This window comes from Cottoperca gobio, chromosome 1 (genome assembly GCF_900634415.1).
Source record: "Cottoperca gobio chromosome 1, fCotGob3.1, whole genome shotgun sequence".
NCBI classification, from domain to species: domain Eukaryota; kingdom Metazoa; phylum Chordata; class Actinopteri; order Perciformes; family Bovichtidae; genus Cottoperca; species Cottoperca gobio.
Genome location: NC_041355.1, coordinates 22,429,512 through 22,449,421, shown reverse-complemented (window position 1 = coordinate 22,449,421; position 19,910 = coordinate 22,429,512). Strand labels below are relative to the sequence as shown.

Below are 19,910 nucleotides of genomic sequence, written 5' to 3'. Positions count from 1 at the left end.
GGTCAGGCCAGCACCTTTCATACTATCATGTAACGTCATTAAATGCCTGGTGGAGTCTAAAGCAACACTGTGCTCAACATTTTCTGTCTCTGCATTGACATTTATAATTTGTCACATCAAGGGCTTCCATGCACGTCTGCCTGTGTCAGTGTGTTGGAGACGCTCCCCCGTTTAATCATCACAGATCTGATTGGCTGCTGCTTACGTCTCCCTGTGAAATATATTTAAAATATGCCTTTCTTCTCTGCTTTCAAATGTTCTGATGCATTTTTTATGCCTCAACCATTTACAGCTCCAAAAATCGCTATGCAGTGTTAGAAGTATTTTATGTCATCTGCCAGAATTGAGGAGGCCATTAAACCGTGATGCAGTGGTTCATTTAGACAATAATTAACATCTTTACTACTGTACATCCATTCCACCGTGCACAAGTCTTGTGTCAAGTCGGGACAAGCCACTGGTGCAGCGTGCAGCCAGTGAGTAATGTAGCCGTCACGGTCCCTCATGTGGACTATGTAGAAGCAGTGCAGTGGTAATTTGTGTGCACCCGTAATGTAGCGCGGTGGTTAAATGGGAAAGGAACCATATTTCACATTTATCAACTGGCTGTTTACTGCAGCAGGTAGCGTGTTGGCTAGCCATCGCTAATCATATCCTGCCCCTCAGGCTACAGCCTAATCACCTCTTTACCTCCGTCACTCGCTCTCTCTTCCTCAGTCACTATTGCCCTCCCTATCGTTTCAATACTTTCTCTTCATGCTTCTCTTGGTTTCCTGTTTTTTTTCTTCTTTGTCCATTTCTCTTCGCCTTTCTGACCCATCTCTGACATATCTCACAGCACACAGACTTCTAAAAATCTTATCAGTCCTTTTTCCCCTCCATCTTTACTCCTTCTGGCCTCTCTGCTCCTCACCTTTTCTAGATTCCTCCTTGTGCTTATTGTATCCTTCTGTATCCCTCCATCCTCCTCCACTCCTTTGTATCTCTTGTCTTTGAAGCTTGGGACCATTGAACCCTCTCAGCACTCTCTGGAGAAGAGTCTGAGCTTTGAGAGCGCCCAGACTTCAGTCACTTCTCGGCCTGTGTGCGACTCCATAGAAAAGTAAGGACAGGGAAGCAGGGAGATGATAAAAGGAAGTGAGATAAGAGTTGTCATCCTCACAGGTCAGGTTTACAGGACCACCTGCAAGTTCAGGAAGATCTGAGGAGGAAAGAGGGGGGGGGGGGGGACAGAAAAGTGGGGGCGAAATGAGAAACGGCAACAGTTGGAGACTATTACCGATCTGTGTCACGGTGGCTGACACTGAGGGAGGACAGAAAGACGACAGATTGAAGCTGACAGACAAATGCATTTAGAGGAAGAAAAAGGCACCGCGACAGGGAAGGAGGCTCAGTGCACTGCAGAAACAACATGCTAAAGCGAGTGAGGGTGTGTGGAAAAGAGGGAGGCTGTTGCTCACTGTAAGAGATGCACGACTGTCAGGTTGAGGCACTAAAACAAACTGAAGTGAGGAAGCAACTTTAGAGACAATGACAGGAGAGAGCTGGAGAAGATGGCAAACAAACAGAGGCTGAAGGTTAGAAGTGTGTGTGTGTGTGTGTGTGTGTGTGTGTATGTGTTAATGATGTACATTACCTGAAACTGGAGGTCATTTCCCCTCTGTCACCTCAACACATCCAACAACTGCATGAGAGGAAAATGGCCCGGGGTGGGTAACATGATACTAATGAGGTGATTGTACATTCCAACTGAGCTGTTAGCTCTGCCATGTTAATGAACTTGGATGGGAGGGATGAGGGCTGCTCCAGAGTGAGATGCATGTACCGGTGGAGGTATCTACTGTATGTGTGTATAATTTGCCTGAATTGTATTGGCAGAAAAATGTTAATGAGTTGAACTCGTTCCTTTGCTTTGTGCGTCTTTTCCAGGTGTTTCCTTCAACAGTGTTTACACTCAGATCTGGAGAGTGCTACTACATCTCGCTGCAGACCCTTTTCCTGAAGTGTCAGATCTGGCCATGAAGGTCCTCAACAGCATAGCATACAAGGTTTGTTGAACTCTTCATCTTTCTTGGGATGTCTTCGTTACCCAAATGTTCAGGCTGAGCTAATTGTTGGAGTCATTGTCAGGGAGTTGTGCTCTCTTCGTAAATAATTAAAAGAATGAGGACCACAGATTTGAAGCTTCTTCACTGCCACACTCGTCAGTAAGTCATTTTGAAGATGATGTATCAACAAATATTTTGTAGCATAATGCGCATGTGATGATTGACTGTTTGTCTCTGTATCTGTAAGTCAGTTCTTTTCACCACATGGTTATGCGGAGAAAATGATCTGTTTGCAGCACACACACGGCCCACCCTCCCCCTGGCATTTTCTTCCTGCAAAAGTCCATTACTTTTGTGCAAATGCAATTAAGGGCCAATGACTCCCCCAGGCTTGGCAGGCCAGAGCGAAGCGAAGAGGCTGCCGTAACTTAAGGTGCCATAATAACCACTACAGTCCACCACCCATCCTAACCCTCAGGCAAAATGTCTTGTGTTTCCTACCATCAACACCAATTGTCCCCTCAGTTACCTTCAGAAGAGCGACACCTCTGCAATGAGACTGTTACTGGACTGCAATAAAAAAACAACAGGACTTGATTTACACTATAAGGCAATAGAGTTTTTTTCTACCAGCTAATACTAACACACTTCTGTGGTAGCCGTTTCTTTGTACCTGCAGACTGGAAGTCAACTGAGTAAAAGGTGACGTCATATTCCTATAAGATCCCCCCCTCTGACAGACAACTGAAACGGAAATAGACACATTTCAATCAAGCACTGCCCTAGACCTTCTGTGTCATCTTCACACTTCTGTTAATTGTAAGAGCTAAAGATGTTAGGCTTGAGACCAGATGCATGTCCGACTTGATTGATAAAAACGAGGACTTGACTCGAGCTTTCACCGCCTCACGGCTTGACTTGACCTGAAAGCAAAAACATTAATTAAGTTTTGACCTGGTAAAATCCATTTGCCATGATTTGAACGCGTCTTCATTGACCCAAAACTTGTCCTGTCTTAATTGAGCTCTAACCTCAACTTGAAATGTTCTTGATTGACTTGAGACTTGTCTGGTACTTGATTTAACTCGGACTACTCTTGATTTATTTAATTTGGGTTTGTCTTAATTTATCGTATTTGAAATAAAATCCGATTTGATTTTGACTGAACTGAAATAATCTGACGGGGATGAGGTCACACACACTCTGGTTATGCATCATAGTCCAGTTTGCAATGAGTCCAACAAAGTTGTATGTGATTGACCAAGTGGCACTCGAGTTATTCCTGTCATACTGTCATGATATGAAAACAGTGATGAGGATTGAAGCTCCACTTGTCTTTAACAAGTTGTTTTACATGTTTTATAAAAAATAAAAATAAAAAGGAATACTTTGACATTTAAAAGAGAAAGACAATCTATGCACCTTTTAAATGCCTTAACTTGTGAAGTTAATGAGTTATCCTAGATGGAGCCCACATTATTATGTTTCTTGCAGAGAGCTCATCAGAGACAGCTTAATCAGAGAGCATCCATCCCAAGTTCACAAGTGTTAACATTAGCCTAACTGGGAATCCAGCTCTTTTAATTAGGTTTTTAAATGTCAAATGTTATTGATTTGTAACTAAATGAACAAGGTCAGCAGCTAATTAAAATGTACTTGCTTCTCAGATGATGAAAGCATTAAATGATTTTTAATTGCTACCTCTTGCTGCATGGTTCTGAGGTGAAGGCCTTGTGTCATTTATTTCATCCTGTTATTCTTGGTCTGTCAATTTGACTGTGAAAGTTGAAGGACAAAAGAAGCTTTATGCATTTAATTAATTGAAGTCTGTTTTCATTTGACAGGAGGTGCAACTAGAAAGTCCTTAAATGTTTGAATGTACCTTGGGAAGAGTCTATGGTCAGTCATGAGAGGAGATTATGACTTGAGAGGCTTGAATCCTTCGCCTGACGCAGCAGATATCTCTTCTTACACACTTACCCCATGACACTTGTCTCCACCAACCACATCTTCCCTCCATCAGTCCAGCGTCTCTGCCTTGACCAATCCCCTCTCACCTTCACTGCTTCCATGCTATCGTCAAACATCAAGGCAGCTGAACGTTCAGAGGTTTTTCAGAGCCGTCATCAGTTTTCATGCCTCCATCCTACTGTTGACTCACTTTTTCAGCCGTTTAATGATAGAAGTGAGGGGAAGCGGGTTGAAACAGGAGAGCAAGCTGCTTCCCAGAGAAGCAGCTGGCAGAACCGATTACCCCCGTTTCCAGGAGTTTTGCAAATCACATTTTCTGGAAAGCTTGTGAGCAGATAATGCGTGTGGGTTACTGCGTTAGCATGTTTGTTTACCACATGTTGATGATCTGCAAAGGTTGATAAATAATCCATGAACATAAATGGGTCAACTGATGAGCCTGCAAGTTCACATTCATACCAGGGAAGAGGTACCTAAACAGGATAGTTTGCATGTTTTGAAGTGGGATGGTATGAGGTACTTATCCACAGTCAGTGTGTTCCTGCAGTAGATGGCGCTCGGAATGCCCCCAGTTTGGAGAAACAGACTCTATCAATATCAGTTTAAATGTAAGCTAAATTTAGAATATTTTCACCGCTTTACCTTGATGTCAGACTAACCTTTCCGATGGGAACTGACTTTGGTATCATGCTCTCTTCAAAGCCACCAGACTCATTGACAAATAATCGGTTAGGTGATTCCAAACTGACCCTTTAAAATTGCAAAGTCACACGATAACACGTGTTCTGAGAGGTTAAATGATATTATTTGTCAATAGTCAAAGCCACCTTTTGAAGAGAACTTCAGAAAGGGCTGTCTGTTGACTATGAATAAGTACCTCATAAACCCCACTACAAAACGGCCAAGCCTTTCCTTTTAAGGCTTGAAATACTAATAACTGCTGAAATTGGGTGACTTTGACAAAACACAAGGTTGTTAATGGACGCGCACTGACCTCTTAATGCAGGAAAGGTTTGATTACCACTGATCTACCCTGTTGCCTTTTGTTTGAGCTTTTTCTAGTATACAGCAGCACTTTGCCGCAACCTCTTTCTAACTGAAACGAGCTTCAGGAGGATTAATGCTGCAGTGTGGAGCTCCGTTTTACTGTATAAGTATCTAGTTTCTTTGCATGATGTCTGCCGTGCACTGCTGCCTTCACACACAGGCTGCCACACTGTCCAAAAAATCAGCATATCCTTAAGTGGTTTATCTGCTTTTGTTTTTTTATGTCCCTTTTCATCGTATTGATCTTGTTGTGCTGGAGTAGAAAAGGTACTTAGATTAGTGACTGAGCTATTTCCATAATAACCCCTTCAGCCGGTTTTACTGCCGCTTTTTTCATTTCCAATTGCCTCTTAATGAAGCGCTAACAGCTAACCCCAGTAACTGATGTCTTCTCCCCGCCACAAATGCAGTGGATTCAATGTGTGTAAACTTTGCATTAAAAACTTTTCTCCCTCCCTCTCAGCCTTTTAGACACGCGCACAAACAAAAGATTCTCGCCTCAATCTTGTAATTAGCATAGAAATAAAATCAAAGGTAGTAAAATGCGTTTGCCTGTGTTAACTAGATTTACGCTGCACACAGTTTTCTCTCCACCTGGCTTGAGTAAACAACAACTCTGCTATTCATCAATGATGCTTTGCCTCTATTGTCTTTATTAGGTTTACTCCTCCCTTGTGAGCAGCCATTAGACAACTCACAATGAAGAGGTTATACTAGCTGCTCCGTTTAATGAGATAAAGTTTTGGGAATTTAGGCAAACTTTGTAAAGTGCTGCACTGTTACAGGGTGAAGAGTGTCCAAGTATTGCTTTAATCCGGATCTCAGGTTTGTCTTTGAGGAGAATTGAGCCACAGTTTCTTTGTTCACAGGCAACGATGAACGCTCGGCCCCAGAGGATCCTGGACTCTGGATCGCTCACCCAGTCGGCCCCAGCCAGCCCCACCAGCAAGGGCACGCACATCCACCAGGCTGGGTGAGGGAAGCTCACACGCATGGACATCCAGATATACGGAAAAGTCATTACAGTGAAGCCCCGAAAAATATGCATCATGCATACAGCAGCCTTCCTTCTAGCAAGACGTACACACAATTTAATTTCATGAACTTGGCAGTGTGAGTCTAATTTTCTTTTCATGAGGGTTCTGACGAATGTTACGACGAAGCTCAAGGCTGGCAACAAAACGAGAGGCAACACACAGATTACATTACATTTCATAAAATATTCTTTAGGGTGGATTGTGTCTGAACAAGAACATAGAATAAGAGAAGAGAGAAAATAATGAGAAAAAAGACAATAACAGTAATGACTAAATGATCTCACTGCATCCTGGATATATAAACATAAATATTATATGATGAATATGAATTATACAACTGACTTGGTTTCCTTATTTGTTTCCTGATTAGGTCCAAAAATCTGAGCATTTGACTACTAAGGCTCGTGTAAATGTAGCCTGAGAGTATGAAAAGGCGAAGTTGATAACGTCTAAGTTCTGCCACTTTGTTTCCTGCTCTCATGTTGATCTGTCTGCTCCTCCAGTGGCTCTCCTCCCATGCCCAGCACCAGCAGCTCCAGTCTGACCAACGAGGTGCCCAAACCCCCCGCCAGAGAGCAGCCGGCCACACGACCTCCCTACACCCCCACGTTGGGAGGACAGGCGCCCCACTCCCACCAGTTCCCCCGCACTCGCAAGATGTTTGACAAGGGACCTGAGCAGGTAGAGGAACACCTGCTGCATGAGTCTGTGTGTAACTCAGGCAGTGTGTGTGTAAAATAAAAAGTAATCTGCAGCTGCAAAGTTTTTATCTCGAAATTGGCAAAAGTAAAAGTTGCATATTTTATGGAGGGAGGATGTTGCTTTTGTGTTTAGTTTAACTCTTTCAATCGCTGAAATGTGTGTGTGTGTGTGTGTGTGTGTGTCCAGGCAGCTGAGGATGGTGACGAGCCGGGCGGTCACAGAAACTACATCAGTCCCTCCCTCCAGACGGGCCTGTGTGATTGGAGCGCCAAGTATTTCGCTCAGCCTGTCATGAAGGTAGAGTGTCTGTGTGTGGCTTATTGTTGTGGCACGCGCTGCTGGCTTCTCACACATGCTTATAGCATAATGTTAGTTGGCATTTGATGAGATGCAGACATTTTCACACATTATTCAATTAACAAATCAATCATTTAAAAACAAAATGTTCTTTAATTATTCCTCCGCCAAGCAATCTAGTTCTTGAACAGCAGCTTAGAGTGGTTGCTAAGCAACAGAGAAGTACTGTTACAGGTAATTTCAGTTCTCACATAAATATGTATGTGAAGTGGTGTCGTTGGTGCACGTTTGTCAGGCATTTTACAATAGCTTGTGCCTGAGCCATGTGAGGACATGAGCTGTGTTTAAGAAAGTAATGGAGTCCTATGGAACACAGCAGGCGAGAGACCAATCCCAGTGTGAGGAAGAACCTGCTGCTTGTACAACATGGCTTTTCCTGAATAATTGAGCGCTCTCGGCTCCATAACTTAACATCCTCCAGAGGACAACTTGAGATTAAGAGAAGTGCCTTTGAATGGCAGAAGTCGGTGCTAAATGTTGTAAAATGAAATCAAGCTTCCGTCTGTTTGAACAGCCTCAGCATGTCATCCTCCCCGGGGGGGTAAAACAAATCAGAACATTTTGTTGAGATTAAACAAAGATAGAGGGACTTATTTCAAAAAGAGTCAAGTCTGAGGGTCAAACAGAGGAGAAGATAGAAAGTTTTGGGAGTAGAGTAAGACGAGTATAAGAAATTCATGTGAGCCTGAGACAAAGGGGCTGATGCAGAAAGATAGTGCAGAGAAAAGTGTATTAAGAGCATGGCAGGGTAAAAGGAAGATGGAGCCAGAAGTGGCAACAAAAGGTGATAAAAAACAGAGAGATGGGAAGAGTGAGTGAAAGAGCAGGAGGAAGAAGAGGAGAGAGGGTTTTGCCGTAGCGTGAATTAGAATGCTGTGTTGGCAAAATTTTGAGTGCTGCCATAAAACTCTACTCTATTACAAAGCTGTGTGTGTGTGTGTGTATGTGTGTGTGTGTGTGCCTCAAAGTCTGCACACAGGTTATCATATCACTGTGTCAGCAGCATGAGAGCTAAACATGTGTTCGTGTTTCAGAGAGAGTGTGTCCTCCCCTCCAGCTTTAGGGGTGTGTGAGGAGGACAGTGTTCACATGAGAGCGATGCCATGTAAAAATAAAATAAAAAAGAAGATGCTCACAGTTTAAAGTGGGTACAGACAACGTTCCCCCCTGGCTTTTCCAAGTGGCAGCCATCGTTCTCTGTTTTCCTCAGAGCTACCAACAACACAGCATGCACTGCATTTGTTTCCAAACAAACTACAGAAAGGAGCCCATAATAACATACTTTCTGTCCGAAGTATGCTGTAATATTCCATGCAGTGTCCTAGGTAATCATTGTATGTGTTAACATTGATGCATCTACAATAATGCAGGTTTCATTGTAATGAACCACAACCCTGGGAATCACAGTATCACATGTGTGGTGTCAGTATGAGAGCATGACAGCGTGTCTAATTTTGATGTGGCCCAAGAGCCAATCACAAAAATGCCTGCGATGCAGTGAACCAATCACCGTCAAGGGGGGAGAAAGAAACCTATCGTAGAGTAAACACTATCTGACCATCTGAGTTCAATGCTAAAATGGCAGGGAAAAAATGCACAGCTAAGCGAAGATATGAAGACCAACATCGGACGTTTTTAGCAGAGTGGGAGAGTTCATATTTTTTTATAGAACGCAATTGTAAGCCATTTTGCCTCATTAGCGCATTTCAAGGCTTCAAATCTTCAGCGCCATTTCACCTCACTCCATGCTAACACCGACCAGGAATTCCCAAAGGTACTGAACTTAGCAAGCACACCTTGAAAAGTCAGGCAGAAAAGCAGACACAGTTTTTCAAAAAAATAACGAAGCACTCGGAGGCCGTAACGCTTGCATCATATCAAGTTGCTTGGAATATAGCACGAGCTAAAAAGCCATACAATGAAGGGGAGTTTGTTAAAGAATGCCTCAGTGACGTGGTTGAAATCTTGTCTCCCGAAAACAAACAACTGAAACAAGCGGTATCAGACGTCCAACTGTCCCGCCACACTGTTGAACACAGAATATCGGACATTAACGCCACCATTGAAGCGCAGTTACACTCTGATCGTCAAACATGCGAGTATTTCAGTGTGACATTGGATGAGTCTTGTGACATACAAGACAAGCCTCAGCTGGCAATATTTGTACGATCGGTGTCAAACGATTGTGTTATAAAAGAAGAACTCCTTGATATTGTGCCATTAAAAGACAGAACCCGAGGCATCGATGTGAAAGAAACAATGATAAATGTATTTGTGAAAGCAAATGTGCCCAAACAGAAACTAACTGCAATAGTCACGGATGGAGCGCCATCTATGGTCGGATCTGTGAACAGACTTGTGGGACTGTAAAAAGCTGGCAACACATTTCCCGAGCTTTGGAATTTCTACTGCATCATTCACCAGGAGCAACTTGTGTCTAAATCACTAAATTTAGACCACGTCATGAAGCCTGTGCTGGAAATCGTAAATTACATCCGCATGCATGTGCTTAACCACAGGCAATTTAAGAATCTCATCGCTGAACTCGACCAAGGGCTTCCAGGAGACCTGCCGCTGCACTGCACTGTGAGGTGGCTTTCTAAAGGCAAAGTGCTGTCTCGCTTCTTTGAGCTTTTGGATGCTGTGAAACTGTTCACGGAAGAGAAGGACAAGGATTATCCCGAGCTCTCAGACCCCAAGTGGATTATGGATCTGGCCTTTTTGGTCGACATGATGTGTCATCTGGACAGACTGAAGCTGGGTCTGCAGGGAAAGTTAAAAATGCTGTCTGACCTAGTGCAAAGTGTGTTTGCGTTTGTTAACAAACTGAAACTGTTTAAGACACTTCTTCAAAAGGGAGAATTAGCGCATTTTCCCTCTCTGCTAAAAGCAAGCGGACAAGTCACCGGTGCCACCCTGAGAAAGCAAACAGCCCGATATGCAACATTGGTTGAAGCCCTGCACGAAAACTTTGCGACCCGGTTCCTTGATCTACAGCTGAAAATGTCACAGATTACGTTCCTCGTCGACCCTTTTAATGCTGAGACGGACTGTTTGAAAGCCCCGCTAGTCACGGACGAGGCGATGGCCCAGTTGGAGATGATTGAACTTTCTGAGGAAGACCGACTGAAACCTGCTCTGAGGGAAGGGACCCTTGAGTTCTGGAAAACTGTGCCAATGGAAAAATATCCCAATGTCAAACGGGCTGCGCTCAAGCTACTATCAATGTTTGGGTCAACATACGTCTGTGAGTCGGTGTTTTCTACCCTGAAACACGTGAAATCAAAGTATCGATCTGTTCTCACTGACACACATGTAAAAGAATTGCTTCGAGTGACCACAACAGAATACAAGCCAGATTTGAGGAGGATTGTTCGAGGCAAGGAATGTCAGAAGTCCCACTGATTTAAAGAAGCAACATGCAGAGGAAGATAAAACACTTGTTCACATTTCTTTACTGAGAGTTTGTGTGTGAGAGCACACAATGTTCATTGTTGATAATAAGGTGCCTCTGAATACTGGTAGGAGAGGTTTCATTCAATTTCTCTCAATATTATGGTGTGTGATTTTTACAATAAGTGTGTGTGTGTGTGTGTGTGTGTGTGTGTGTGTGTGTGTGTGTGTGTGTGTGTGTGTGTGTGTGTGTGTGTGTGTGTGTGTGTGTGTGTGTGTGTGTGTGTGTGTGTGTGTGTGTGTGTGTGTGTGTGTGTGTGTGTGTGTGTAAAGATTTAGATTTTAATTTTGACTGTGAGAGAGAGGGGAAGAAGAGAGTGAGGGAGCACAGAGAAAGGCTGAGAGCAACAGAGAGAAGGGGGGGGTGCGCATCTGTGACTGTGTGTATGATGTGGCTCTTTGCCGTAACATAGTAACATTTTTGGCTCTTAACTTCTGACTGGTTGGCCACCGCCTGGATTATGTGATGTACAGATAAACACTCACAGAAGCGCACTCTGTACATGCAACAATCCACTCGGAGGTGGTAAATGTGTTTCTTGTTACCCTGAAATCAACGTACACTGAGTGAGGACATTACAGGAATATAGATTACACACAGTAGTTGTATAGTCACATGGTGTTTGTGTGTGATGCTGTTTAGCATTCAGTGGGCGTGGGAGGCCCCGCTGTGGAAATGTGCTTAATATGCACGCACACACACTTACAGGGTTTCTCTGTTGTTTACACTCTGTTATTCATGTATCAAATATGCGTATTAATAGCAAAGTCCAAGTTTTTAATTTACGATTTTAATACTTTAAACTGAAAAATGACAAATCAGCTTTATATTACATTCTGCATATTGAATGTCATGTTGAAAAGGGAGTCATTAAAATAAAGCCCGGACTAAATCCATGGAGGCCATTTTGTTACACAAGACTTAATAAAGTTACTTTTCATATTGTCCCTCTGCTGAACAGATTTGATTGCATGAAGTGAACTTGATGACTTGACTCATTATGAGTAAATGCATGAGCTTCACTTAACATTGTAGTTAGTGAAGTATTATCAATGAGGCCAACGGTGCAGACTGAGAACATGTGACCTGATGTGAGGAATACGCTGACACGCTTTCTTTCAGAGAATGAAATGAGAAGCTCGATATCCATCGTGTCTCTGTGTCGAGTATTGAGCTGGAGTCCGGACGTAGTTAGCGTAGCTTAGCATAAAGACTACAGCTAGTGAAAAGAGCTGACCTGTCCAAAGAATGCCCACCAACACCCCTCATGGTGTGTTCACACCAAACCTGTATATTTATTTATTTATATGCATGACATTGTTTCTCTTATCCTGCAAATAAATCTCTCGCTCTCGCTCTCTCTCGCTCTATTTTTGTCTCTCTTTCTCTGTCTGTCTCTCTCTGTCTCTCTCTGTCTCTCTCTCTCTCTGTCTCTCTCGCTCTGTCTCTCTCTTTCTCTCTCTCTCTGTCTCTCTCTTTCTCTCTCTCTCTGTCTCTCTCTGTCTCTCTGTCTCTCTCTCTGTCTCTCTCTCTGTCTCTCTCTCTGTCTCTCTCTTTCTCTCTCTCTCTCTCTGTCTCTCTCTGTGTCTCTCGCTCTCGCTCTGTCTCTCTCTTTCTCTTTCTCTGTCTCTCTCTCTCTCTCTCTCTCTGTCTCTCTCTCTGTGTCTCTATCTCTCTGTCTCTCTCTCTCTGTGTGTGTCTCTATCTCTCTCTTTCTCTCTGTCTCTCTCTCTCTGTGTGTGTCTCTATCTCTCTTTCTCTCTCTGTGTGTGTCTCTATCTCTCTCTTTCTCTCTGTCTCTCTCTCTGTGTGTGTCGCTATCTCTCTTTCTCTCTCTGTGTGTGTCTCTATCTCTCTCTTTCTCTCTGTCTCTCTCTCTGTGTGTGTCGCTATCTCTCTTTCTCTCTCTGTGTGTGTCTCTATCTCTCTCTTTCTCTCTGTCTCTCTCTGTGTCTCTCTCTGTGTGTGTGTCTCTCTCTCTCTCTCTGTCTGTCTGTCTGTCTGTCTGTCTGTCTGTCTGTCTGTCTCTGTCTGTCTGTCTGTCTCTCTCTCCTATTTTTGTTAATTCCCTCCTTCAGATTCCAGAGGAGCATGACCTGGAGAGTCAGGTGCGGATGGAGCGACAGTGGAGGTTCTTGAGAAACACTCGCGTCAGAAGACAGAGCCGAGGCATCACACAAAAGGGTTAGACACACACACACACACACACACACACACACACACACACACACACACACACACACGTATTTCAATAATTACATTAGGGGTCAACTGGTGTTATGTTTGGAATACCGCTTGTTATTGTAAAGCTACCTTTATGTAAAGATGATTAATATGGCCTGTTGTTTTTCAGTGTTTCTCTTACAATGTTGTTGAAATAGTATTTAGTGAATATTTAGAATTATAGCTGGCAATCTTATGAACAAAAAGCCTTTTATATTTAACAACTTTGTCTGACAGAAGAGCCTTCTTAATTATTTAATATTAGAATAAATCAATTATCAATATGTCATCCCAGGTTTTAATCACATTCACTTTGCATGAAATGTAATTTCTTATCAAAGACCAGGCAAGTGTATTCATACACAGGGCTGACTTTAAAATCACAGAGATTATAAAGTGAGACAAGCAGGAGAAAATAAAACAATACAAATAATAGAATACACGATAAGTATGGATCAAAAGAGATGAAACATTCATGTTAAAATGATGATGTTTTTGTTTTATGAACATACACTGAACATTTAAAGCTACACTAATCCATACTGCTTATGTTAAAGGTGAATTAAATGACTAAGTGTGATGTCAAAGTGTTCTAAATAGACAAAACTAACATAACGTTTTGCCTCACTTCCCAGAGAACCAAAAACTGAGCAATGGACAGAAGAATCTGAGAAACCAGGCAATCTCAAACTTTTCATGTTAAGGACTTTCAAAATAAGTGCACAGTCGACCACAGACCCCCTCAAATTTTCAGTCCAAAATGGTGGCAGCACTACCGCAGCGGCATTTAGCGGCAGTTGTAAAAGAAAAGCACCACAGCCTATACTTATTGATAATGTGTCAGACGTCTTAGTTTGTTGTAGAGTTGTTCTGCCCCCACTTGGCCAAAAAACCATCAGGGCAAATGTCTGTCCTGAATTAAAGCTGATTATGTTTTATTTTCAGTTAAGGACGATAATAGACTGTAACTGTTCCATGTATACTCACAAAGTGAATGTTGATGACTCCACATGTGAGATTGATCTACAAAATTACTTCTTGACAGAAAAAAGTCCCTTTCTTAGAGGATAGGAGTCTTACCATTTTAGAAGAGTCCTTTCTGATTAGTAGCTCTTGAGCAGTGTGTCAAATACGGTGCTGAGATCACAGAGCGTAAGCACTGACATTTTGCCAGAATCCTGTTTAATTGAATGTTTTTGGTGGTAGAATCCAGACTGTCCACAAAAGCACAGACTGAGACACACTCTTGGTGTCGATGGTGCAGCTTTCTTTCAGACGTGTTAGTAAGTACGAGTGAAATCAATCCATAGTCAGAAACAACCCTTTCTCCCAGGACTCACCTCACACACACACTTTATAGAGCCTGGTGTGCAAGCAAACTCCCCAAGTGAAGTCAGAGCTTTCTCAAAGAGAATAGCTAACACCCCCAACGTCATTGGCAGCCCCCTCCACACACACACACACACACACCCACACATACACACACATACATACAGTCACGAGGAGATTGGCGTCAGAGCTGAGGCTCGCTCCCGCACTTGTCTCCCCCTCTCTTCCTGACTGCTTGCTAAATCATTGAATTTCTCTCTATACTCACTTTTCTTTTTTTTTTGAAAGGGCGAGAAGCAGTAGGGTTGCCCTCATTCAGTCTGTTCCCTCCAGATAGAGATGAGAGGGGAGGAGGGAGGGAGGACAGAGGAGGCGAGATGGAGGCAGGAAGGCTAGAAATAAGAGAGGAGAAAATGTGCTCGTAAACATGATTATACTCGGATTTTCTTTTCTTGGTGATGCAAAATGTGCACGCATCACCATGCAGCTCTAAAGTCCTCGGGGGTATTTTCAGCTTTTACAGTTGTTCCATATCGACCGTGTCGTCAAACAGCACAAACAAAAGGCAAATCGATGACGATGATCTTGCTCATCTTTTAACCACAGGCCTCGGCTTCTACTTCCCCTCTTTCCCATCTGTGATGAATTCATGATGGATTTTTCCTCATTCTTTCTCGTCTCATTATGGCGGTCTCAAGACGCTCTCAGGTAGCCAAGGACAGGCTTGTGAACTGACATGTGTTGTTTCCATGACAACATATGGTGAGGCAGTGAACTTCAGTTGTATCTGCGTTGGCACTGTGTTATACTCCATTACGATCTGCCAAAGGGCTGCACGACCAGACTTTTTGTCCATATGTTTTTTTGTTTTTATTGCCTTTCCTCAGGTCCTACTCCTCAAGTCTCTGTTGTACCTAGCGATGCTGTAATACTCGCTCATTTATTTCAGCATGTTCTGGTTTTAAAATTATTTTATAAACGCCTAGTTGGTATATATTTCTTTTCTTTTTATAGCTTCTGTCCTATTTAAAGCTACAAATACTCAGTTTCCCCACTGGTCTGTCATCTTAATTAGAGAATACATTTTTTAACAACAAACACTCAGAGCATGCTTACATTAACAATGTGATTTTTAGAATATCTGTCTGAAGTAAACACACACAATAATCACTCCCTCCTTCACTCACTCATTACTCCCTATATAGTAGACACTCAACAATTTACTTAATAATGAGCAATAAATTGAGATTTCAGACACTAGCTACCGGCTGTATTTCAGCAGAGCATTCTATATTAACAAATAAAACAATCTACTATATAACATCAGTGGTCTGATATATTGTCCTCCTCAATGACACACACTGATGCTCTGGCTTTTTTTCATTACCATCAATAAAGGCACTCCACATTATTATTCCCACATACACCGTCCTGCTGCCTGAAATGCTCACAAGCACAACACATGTGCCAGGTGTTTGAGGAAGTTACTTAGGCCTATAGCACCCAATGTAAACATTTACAGAAAAGGTAATACAATTTGCACTTAACCTAATCAATTCAATAAAATCCCCAAATGTTATAAAATGTACAGACTTATATTGTAATTTCTACCGATAATGTAATACCTTTTCAGGTGGTTCTTTTTTTCTTCTTTTTTTTAACTAATGATGTAATCATTAAAAAATAATAATAAATACGCTACCATTCTCAATGCAAAGTACTGACTTTGCCTTATCAGGAAATAAATCATCAGGGGAAAAAGTACCCAAAAAGTATACTTAAGTTAGAGCAGCATAAAATGTCAGGACACTTTATTACATTTTTGGTCAAGTTATTACATTATTGTGTTTTTTATAAAAAAAAAATATCCAGTTAATAGCAACTTTTATTACATTATTAGATGTTACAGGAAACTATATATTTAAAAATGTACATCTGCAGTAGGAACAAATAGGCTGAGGGCAGACAGCTCGGTAATTTACAAAAGCAGGTGACAGCTTTTTTCAGTGTTGGATTCAGACCACAAGGTTGTGGCTATTTCCCGGAAGCGGCACGTATAGCTACAGGCCCAGTAATTACCGAATCAAAAAGGTAGAAAAGATGAATTAAATGTTTGCATGTGCCTCTTGTGTAGATGCTGGATAATGTACAGGTCCAGGATGTCGCAGGAATCAAACCTGTGATTTTCCACTTTCAACAAATTCTCTTCCTTTTAATACTTGTTCCCATTCTGGCTTGTCCTCTCCCATTAAAGGTGTTTCCCGTCTAGATGATCAAATATTCATCAACCGCAACCCTGGAGTACCATCTGTTGTGAAGTTCCACCCCTTCAACACCTGCATCGCTGTGGCCGACAAGGACAGCATCTGGTCAGAGAATGAAAACCCCAATCAGCTTTCAGACCATTATGCAAATGATTCCGTTTCATACTGGATGCTTTTAAATGTAAACCAGATCAGAACACTAACAAGAGTTTGTGTGTGTGTGTCTGTGTTGTTGCTGCAGTTTCTGGGACTGGGAGAAGGGCGAGAGACTGGACTACTTCTACAACGGAAACCCTCGTTACACTCGCATCACAGCCATGGAGTACCTGAACGGACATGACTGTTCATTACTGCTCACTGCTACAGGTTTGACACACGCATGCACCTGTACGCACACACTCGCACAGAAGACTCACAGCACAGTGAAAACTCAAGTTAGAAACTAAAATGGCACTCTGAGAGCGCAGACCTCCACCAAGGCAAATGCTGCCTTCACGTGCTCCTCGGATGGTCCCATTTCCCGAGTCGTCGTTCCAACTTCGGTGTGTTCATGAGCTTTAAGTCTTAATGTGGAAACAACATAAGGAAAAGGAAAATGTGTTTTAGAGGTATTTTATAACTTCCTCCAAGGAGGTTATTTCTGTTTGTCAGCAGGATTACAGAAAAACTACCCATCGAGAAGGGTCAGGATGGGCCAAGGGAAGAACACATTACATTTTGGAGTGGCTCCGAATCACAGGGAGGATAAACAAATGTGTGTTTCACTTTTGTTAACATTGCAAGATAAGGCATTTGTTTTACATTCAATACAGTACAGAAAAACAGAGCAATAAAATAGAACCTATTGTAAGTGTTTCCACATTACGATTTAAAGCTCATGAACACACTCGGGAAACGGGACCCTCCGAGGAGCAAGTGAATGCACCATTAGACTTGGAGGTCTGCGTTCTCTCTAGTTGCGCAGAGTGTTTCCAGTATTCATGTAGCAACGAAGAACAAAGGAAACGGATTAGTTGAGCCTTGAAAATGATTACCAAAAACCTTGCGAGTTGTTTTTCATGTGACTTTTCCAATTATTCAGACCAGCACATGAATGCAGCACAAATGCCCCATCTCACTGTTAACAAAAGTCAAAGTTGGTTTGTGTTTTCCTTGCTGTGATCCACTCAGAAATATAATGGATTCTTCCTCGGCCCACGCTGCACTCTTCCACCAAGTTTCATGAAAATTGGTCGTGTAGTTTTTCTGTAATCCTGCTGACAGACGAACCAAGCCGAAAACGTTTCCTCCTTGGCGGAGTAATTAGCAACATTTTTCTTGAGTGAGCAGCTCAAATGTCCACGCCCACCAGCCCTGTGGAAATCGCAATGAGACTCATTTGTAGCAGCAACGAGCCTTAAACACTTGACTCTTACCCCACAAACGCACGCACACAAAGCACTCGTGTGTATTCATCATCATTCATCAACAGAACAAAGCAATTACCCTCCATGGCTTTATCTTCATGACCCAGAGAAGTGTAGAAAACAACTCCACATTCAAACACACACAGAAACACACATTTATTTAGTTTTCTCTTAACGGTGCAACATAAAACTAAGAATGAGTGCTTTATTTCATTGCATCCCTCCTGCAAACTTGATAAAGCTTTTTGGATTAATACATTCCATGATTCCATCTCATCAGAATGTAATGTGCACTTATTCAGCTTTGCTCCATCAGTCATGCTGAGAATGATATCTGGGAAGACATTGGTTATAAAAAATATACAGCATTAAAAAAGTAAAACGCAAAATGTAAATCATGGGGAGACTTTTATAGGTTGTAATAGCTCTCTCATAAGAGTGCATGGACGTGGTTTATGTTTGGCTCGGTGTTTCACTGTAGCCGTGTTTCATAGACTCCTGCCTCACTTTGTTAAGAAGCTTTCCGGCAAAGAGCCTTTTAAGACACTGCTCTGCATTCTCTTTTGATTCTTTTGAGAAGTGTGTGTGTGTGTGTGTGTGTGTGTGTGTGTGTGTGTGTGTGTGTGTGTGTGTGTGTGTGTGTGTGTGTGTGTGTGCTTATTGTCAATGCTGTGTGCTGCATGTTTTAAAAGAGGCTTCAAGGTTTTCATCAAATCTCCCTCACAAGTTCAACATGCACTTCAAAATCCATTAAGAATACCAACAAGTGTTGTGCTGCAGCTCCTTCAAGCCTTAGCCTCTGATCCTCGCTGCATCTCTTTATTCATATTTCTTTCCTGGCTCTCACTCTTTACTCCCCTCTCTGTGTCTTTCCTCCTCCTTCTCTCTCTCTCTCTCTCTCTCTCTCTCTCTCTCTCTCTCTCTCTCTCTCTCTCTCTCTCTCTCTCTCTCTCTCTCCAGACGACGGAGCATTACGTATCTGGAAGAACTTTGCCGACCAGAAGAACCCGGAGATGGTGACGGCGTGGCAGGGCCTTTCTGACATGCTGCCCACTACCAGAGGTCAGCCCTCCACCAGCGCTCACAGTAAAGATCAACACTCTATTTACTATCTGCCCCCACAGTACTAAACCTGTAATCTGTAATATCTCGCCGACTGCCACACTGTTCACCCTCCCAGTCATACTTCCACCCCTCTCAAAAAATGTAATGAAGTTTTAGGCTGAAAGAGAAAAACAATGGACTGTTATTCACTGTGCAATTCTGCAGCCTCAAAAATGACCATAAAGCGGAAAAACAGTCTAAAAGCGTTTCAAACATGAAGATAGGATTCAAGTTGGGGTTTTTTCAACTCTCACTCTCGGAGTAGAAGAGGACACTGATGACAGTTCTTGAATGGCACACATGAACAGCACGTCACAATTACCGTAGATTCTAATAGTGACACAGTAAGTAAAACATTTTGATTCTGAAATTGGCCAGAGAAGTTTTAGGTGATGCAAAAAATATATATTTTGTCACATGTGGTCTGTTCAGTCAAAACTGATGTAGCGCTAACTTAAAGCCAGTCTCAGCTCAGAGGGTCGTCTCGGTTACGTGAATAGAATAAATCATTTAAAACTTGGACTGTGGACAATGGTGGATTCGCTGCCATGTTTACTTTCTGTGTTGATACACTTCCATAATTTGTGAGGCAGAGTTATTCAGAAAGATTTATTTATTTGCAAGCCTGACAACCACAGGACACACTTGTCAGAGACATCCACATCGCACCATAATGTGCCAGGTTACTCCCTCTCCCTCTCCCTCTCCCTCTCCCTCTCCCTCCCTCTCTGCAAAAGAGACGGCTCCACTATGTTTAGGCGTTTTCGTGGATTCTGGGTCACGGAGGTTTTTAGGGAGACTGTGACATCAATAGGAATCCTTGATACCCTGTACAACAAATGGAATAGCTAAATACCACACTTAAGTCTGTTTTAAGACAAAGAAGATGTGTTGTATTTTACTGCTCAAAGCGTATAAACAACACGTTGATAATCACAAACCATAATCCTAAACTCCTTGGCGGAGGT

At 42.4% G+C, this 19,910-nt stretch overlaps 1 protein-coding gene across 9 annotated transcripts in view; it reads left to right on the top strand.

Annotated features, from left to right (window-relative positions):
* Nucleotides 1–19,910, top strand: part of rptor (regulatory associated protein of MTOR, complex 1) — a 174,239-nt gene that overhangs the window by 137,501 nt on the left and 16,828 nt on the right. For 5 of the 9 annotated variants that reach the window (XM_029445202.1, XM_029445050.1, XM_029444894.1 and 2 more), the window contains 8 exons: nucleotides 1,930–2,048; nucleotides 5,936–6,039; nucleotides 6,607–6,784; nucleotides 6,992–7,102; nucleotides 12,695–12,800; nucleotides 16,423–16,537; nucleotides 16,674–16,798; nucleotides 18,799–18,924. In XM_029445202.1, coding sequence (XP_029301062.1) covers nucleotides 1,930–2,048; nucleotides 5,936–6,039; nucleotides 6,607–6,784; nucleotides 6,992–7,102; nucleotides 12,695–12,800; nucleotides 16,423–16,537; nucleotides 16,674–16,798; nucleotides 18,799–18,924 — 984 coding nt within the window. The remainder of the gene's footprint in view (nucleotides 1–1,929; nucleotides 2,049–5,935; nucleotides 6,040–6,606; nucleotides 6,785–6,991; nucleotides 7,103–12,694; nucleotides 12,801–16,422; nucleotides 16,538–16,673; nucleotides 16,799–18,798; nucleotides 18,925–19,910) is intronic. The other 4 variants (XM_029445530.1, XM_029445444.1, XM_029445134.1 and 1 more) reach the window with 1 other exon arrangement.